Raw genomic sequence first — 6,175 nt, 5'->3', positions numbered from 1 at the left:
GAAAACACAACAGTCACTTTAGACCACTTACAGTGTGTGCTTGTCGACGGGGGGATGCATAGGTAGGCTAATTTGAGATTTATTTACTTCCAAGTATGATCAGAGAGCATTATTGAGTCAACGCTGGACAACACAAGTTTTATACTTGAGAGAAAACGTTGAGCTTGTTGTCTTGACAGGTGATGGTTGAGGGTTGGTAGCGGAACAGCGTCTGGTAAAGTTATTTGTACAAAATTATAATATTTTCTTTCATTGGAATACAAAAAAAAAAAAAATGTTTTCATGAATCAGTTCAACAGCATCTCACCTGAATCCGACGAATTAATTGCAGAGGAGCGAAATTGGCCGTATGGTGAACAGAGAAAGAGAAAAAACAGCATACAGGTCACTTCAAAGGCGAGTAAACGCACACTGGAAATGTCTACGCCAGTAATGTGACTATGAGAGGCGGATTCCCAGGTACAGGTCAGGTAATTGCTTGTTCACACCTCCCTCTTTTATGTTTCCTATCGGCGCAAATGTATTTAGCAATCACGGAGAACACTATAAAAGAGGTGAAACGATTTCGACGAATGCACTCTCATAGACGATATAGCAGACTCATCCTTAATCAGATGTTCACATTACCTGAATTGTAAGGTGAGCGCTCTTTTGCGCAAAACATCTTTGCGCGCTATAATAAAACGAGAACTTGTTGATTAATACAGTCTAACGAATGTTGTGAAGTTTTCCAGTATTTTGTGTTCCAGTATTTTGCGTCTCCATGGACGTTAACTAGACGAAAAGCCAAAAAAAACTGCAACTGCTAATGCTGAACGTGGTCAACGAATTAAGTCATGGCATTTAAGAAAATCAACCCATTTAACGTGGTATGTTTGTGGACTACAAGCCGACTTTTATCACTGTTTTTCAGCATTTAAGGCGAAGACCAAGATCCGTGGAACGATGACATTTTACAACGACATTTATCCATTTTACCATGTGCAAAGAACGTCTTTCATCTTCAACCTCGCCCTACTCACGGTCATACTGGTGTTTGTGGTCTTTGCTATTATCTTCCTTCTCATTCTTCCAGGAATACGCGGAAAATCGGTGAGTAGCTATCACATACTATGTTTTAATTATCTATCACATTTTAAGATATCAAATGGTTGTGATGTATTAAAATATGGTGGACCAATCAATGTTAAGGCGCATCGGTCAAGCGATGACATTCATTCCTGTTTATTTTCATTTTAGAGATTGTTCTGGATGTGCCGAGTCCTTATCAGTTTATTCATTGGCGCTGTGATAGTTGGTGAGGAGCTTTGAATTTATTTTTTCTAATCCAAACAGCACATTGATTCACAAAATTAACGGCTATTAGGAAACAATCTTTGCTATTTACCGTTTAGATACAGTACAGCACATATGCAATGCAATCCAATCAGGCTTACAGTAATTGACAAAAAATGCCCACATGTTATCCACAGATTATGCATGTCCTGCAAACTTGTCTTTTAGTACAACATAAATGTAATAAATAAATCATCTTTTACTGTAATGCCAGTGTCTAGTATAGCACCCTCAGACCAGAGCTGAACACATTTATGAGTCATTAATGAGTCATTCATTCCCATGCATTGCAGAAAAACAATACAGTCCAATGCAGACGACACCCATCCACCATATACATTAACTTTGTCCTACGCACATGCCTGCGGTTCTTTTCTTCAGCTGTCAACTTCACAAGTGACTGGGCTGCAGCCAGCATGAAGGCCAACACCACATACAAGTCCTTCAGCAGTGGTATTGTCAATGCTGAGATTGGACTACATGTAGGACTCTCTGGAATCAACGTCACGCTAAAAGGTGGGTTGTCATTGAAACGGAGGTCTGTTACACAGTACAGGTTTGTCATTCCATTGTTCTCAGTGTTGACGTGTCTATTGTTTTGCGTTGTGCTGGTCAGGGGCCTGCATCACAAAACGGGATTACAGAGCTTGCAGGATAACTGCACTGAGTAAAACGTGGCACTCTCCCAAACCAGGAACATAGTCTGAAGTAAAAAAAAATAAAAAAAACTGTTCTGGGCAGTTACCCAGCTAACTGATGAATCCTGCTTTGTGATACAGGCACCAGTAATGTTAATATGTTGATACCAATTGATTCTAATGGGGTCTTTTTTTATATATTGTATGGTGGGGGATGATAGATATCCCAATTGGTTTGGTCAATACCTTGGTGTGTTGGCATTGTAAGGAAAAAAAATATTAGCTGCCTCTTGCTTCCATTGTCACCTTGATTGAACCTTAGATGGCAAAGGACACAAGGACTGGGAAATTATTATATCAGACTGGGTTCCAATTCATCATTATGAACCCGGGATACCAGTGGTGACATACAAATAGTTGCAATCACTGAGATGTTACATGTATGCTAGTACCTTATGGGGAGGTAGTTTGGGGTACATTACTGCATTCCATTTGAGCATCTTGCTCCAACAAATTCCAATTCTTTTAGGTACACTGCATTGTAACCGGCAACACTGTGCATCTCCCAATAAGTGTGAATTCATATTTATATGCAGCTTACGAGACTCTGTGCTGTTCCCTGCCTGCAGGAAACCCAGTGATGCAGCTCAATGAGACCATAGACTACAACGAAATGTTCAAGTGGACAGACAGTTTAGACGAGGACTACACAGAGGCCCTTGAGAGGGGCCTTCCCAACCCCATCCTGTATATTGCAGAGAAGTTCACCGCAGGCAGCCCCTGTGGGCTCTACTTCCAGTACAGATACTCTGGAACATACGCGTCTGCTACCATGTGGTGAGTGAATCACAGATTGTTGTGTTTTAGTGCTGTATCTTTATAACACAATATACACTCAATGACAACTTAATTGGTTGACCTGTATACCAGCTTGTTAATCTTTAATCAGCCAATCATGTAGCAGCAACTGAATGAATAAAAGCATGCAGACGTGGACAAGAGGTTCAGTTATTTTTCAGACCAAATGTCAGAATGGGGTCAAAGTGTATGGGGGTTTTGAGTATCTCAGAATCTACTGATCTCCTGGGATTTTCAGGCACAACAGTCTCTAGTGTTTGCAAAATGGCCTGTTAATGAGAGAGGTCCGAGGAGAAGGGCCAGACTGGTCAAAGCTGACAGGAAGGTGACAGTAACACAAATGACCACACATTACATTATTGGCATTTGGCAGACGCTCTTATCCAGAGCGACGTACAACAAAGTGCATACCCATAACCAGGGATAAGTTCGCTGAAACACCCTAGAGGGAAGTACAATTTCAACTGCTACCTGTACAACAAAGATAAGGACGAGGGCCAAAGAAACAAACAAACAGAGCAAAAGTGACCAAAGTTAACTATCCAAACACTGCTTACCTAGCCAACTAAAAATACCGATACACAAAGCAAGTCACAGAGACAACAATTAAGGTTCACAGGGAGGTAGGGAGGGATGGGGAGAGGTGCTGCTTGAAGAGGTGCGTCTTCAGCTTGCGCTTGAAGGAAGACATTACTACAGCGGTATGCAGAAGAGCATCTCTGAACACACAACATGTCAAACCTTTAAGTGGATAGGCTACAGCAGTAGATGTCTAAAACCAATAAGCCTAATACATACCTAATTAAGGGGTCACTGAGTGTATATAGATATTAAGCTCAGACTTCACAGATTAGATCAAATTCACAAATAAAACTGTTTTTGTTTTCACAGGACAGCATTCTGTTGTTGGCTGGTTGCCAACGTGCTCTTCTCGATGCCTGTGATCCTATACGCCGGGTTCATGATGGTGGCCACAGCAGCCTTCATATTCTTCTCCCTGGCCTCGTTCTCCACCATACAGAACCTCCCTGCATGTGTTTTCGCTATAGGAACGGCCTCCTTTGAGATGGGATATAGCCATTCATTCTGGCTGGCACTGGCCATAGGTAAAATACACCTGTATGTGTGTTTTGCAGCCCTCAGTCTGGGTTTAATGCCAGGTCAGAGAGCCTCACTGTTGGAAAGAATTATCCTAAATTTGAATAACTTTAGCCACAGGATTATTTGCACTAGAGCTAGATCTGGTCCTTGGAGAATCCAAAGGAAAAAGAGAATCCAATATAATAATCGGCTCAAATATAATCAATAATAAGTGCTGTGCAAATAATTGTGGTGAAGACAAACTGGAACCCTGTATGCTTCATGATTCTAGTTTGGTCTGGTTCAATTTAGAATAATGGAAAAGGAGTCGGTTAAAACTCAACAAATGTACAGATAAATAGAATTAAAAAGTGCTGTAATGAACACACAACTGATACATATGTCTATGTGTTATTATGCAGGTGTGCTGTGTGTTGTTATTGGCCTGCTGGTGATTCTGCTGGACTGTCTGATCCCAGAGAAGATGAAGGAAGCTTTCAGTGTGGATGTGGATGATGAAGATGATGACAATTGTTTGACGGAAGGCTACCTAAATTCTAATTTTCTCGAAGGAGTGACTACTATCACCTTCACTGTAAGTCTGAACAGTCAGATTCAATCAAGAGGTAGCATACTGTATATGTGTACAGACTGCAGGTGACATTTATAATGCAGTTACAGGCATTCACTCTTTGAATCCAAAGCAATTGCAAAAAGAAGTGAAATTAAGATTACATGTGAATAAAATAAGGCTCACATGCATGCTAATATCTTTATAGGGGAACAAAACGACAGAAGATGCATCTGACAAATTAACTTTGCAGTCTTAAAAGGTAAGTCCTATTGGTTTGGAATTGCATTAAAACATATGCATTGCTTCGAATAATCCAGTTGGAATGATTTATTTCTGTTTTGTTTCAGGGGTAAAAACCAAGCGCATGTTCAAAATTTGCCTAACCACCTTTACTTGAAAAGACCTGCAATACACTTATTCAGCTCTCAGTTTCAGAACTGTGTAAATAATGTGTATATATTATGCAATGAATGTAATAAAATGTACTTTTTCAATGGTGTATTAATAATGTAATCATTACATATTCAACATAATTACAATGCAGTATTACACTGTCCATATTTTAGCCACCCTTTCCAATTGTAGTCCAAATGTTGTTTGTTTTCCTGCCAAACAGAAAGCAGTTTTAAAACTATATGGAAAATTTTGGAAAACATTCCTTTGATCTAAAAGGAGATATAATCCCAAAATATAAAATATATAGTCTAACATGCACATTACAGAAACTAAAATCTCTGCCTCACCAGATGTCTTGTCAACTCCTCAAAGAACTTTCGTTCATTCAAATAAAATTAGGTCATTTGAAGTAGGGTTTAAAATATTTAATAAGAGCTGAAAAGTTTCGTGAATACATAGCCTATGAAAAGGGATAGCACAAAAATGAAAAAAACTATTTATTAATTGGATAAATTCCCCTAATCTGATTTTGAAGAGTAAAGGAACAGTACATGTCTCCAGAAGATGGGGCTGTTGCACTGCAGGTAAGAAACAATTCTATCCCAGAAAACACCACAAACCTGCCCCTCAGACTCATTCTCCTACAGGAGCTTCCAAATAATTTTAGGAGCTCTTCAGCAATAAGGATTCATTATTCTTAATTGCGTGCAGAAAGATCATTTAAAATAGATGTTAAACAGTAATGGATTGGGCCCTAGTTTTGATCTAAATAATTCTGAATCTACATTCATGAAAGATTCACACGTTTTAATGAAGACGATTTTCATTAAGATTATAAAAGATTCTAATGGCATATTGCTTCATCAGTTAAATGCATTTTTATGGCAGTTATATAGACAACAGCACTATCAGGTGTACAAGCTAAATACAGAGTCTCCATTTAGAGCCTCTATTTATTTATTTATATCTGGTTGGCTATTCACAAGCAATATGCCAAAATGTTTGAAGGCAGACCTGGGAGAAATATGTAAATGTTTTGGATAAAAAAAATTTCCAGGCTTTACAGAGCTTGTCTGGTGTAATGGAAATACACAATCTCAATCCCTGGGTAAGAGTAGAATCGCTCCGTTCTCTACTCTTACCACCGCCCATTGGGGAAAAAAAGGAAAAAATAGGCAAATTGCATGTCCTCCTTGCTCTTTCAGATGTCAGTTACAGCCGTGGCAGATTGGGAGAGATGGGCCCACAGGTTGATCATTTATCAGCAAATAAATGATGTACTGATGTTTTATTG

At 39.2% G+C, this 6,175-nt stretch overlaps 1 protein-coding gene across 1 annotated transcript; it reads left to right on the top strand.

Annotated features, from left to right (window-relative positions):
- Positions 1 to 731: 731 nt before the first annotated feature.
- On the top strand, positions 732 to 4,741 carry duox2 (dual oxidase 2). Its single transcript, XM_061222780.1, has 7 exons — positions 732 to 1,092; positions 1,240 to 1,297; positions 1,717 to 1,851; positions 2,603 to 2,810; positions 3,723 to 3,937; positions 4,334 to 4,506; positions 4,691 to 4,741. Exons 1-7 carry the CDS (start codon positions 946 to 948, stop codon positions 4,739 to 4,741), a joined length of 987 nt encoding a protein of 328 aa, XP_061078764.1. The 5' UTR covers positions 732 to 945.
- The last annotated feature ends 1,434 nt before the right edge of the window (positions 4,742 to 6,175 follow it).

The sequence above is a fragment of the Conger conger genome, chromosome 15 (assembly GCF_963514075.1).
Source record: "Conger conger chromosome 15, fConCon1.1, whole genome shotgun sequence".
NCBI classification, from domain to species: domain Eukaryota; kingdom Metazoa; phylum Chordata; class Actinopteri; order Anguilliformes; family Congridae; genus Conger; species Conger conger.
Note: the sequence above shows the minus strand (reverse complement) of the source record. Positions and strands in the feature narration are given on the sequence as shown.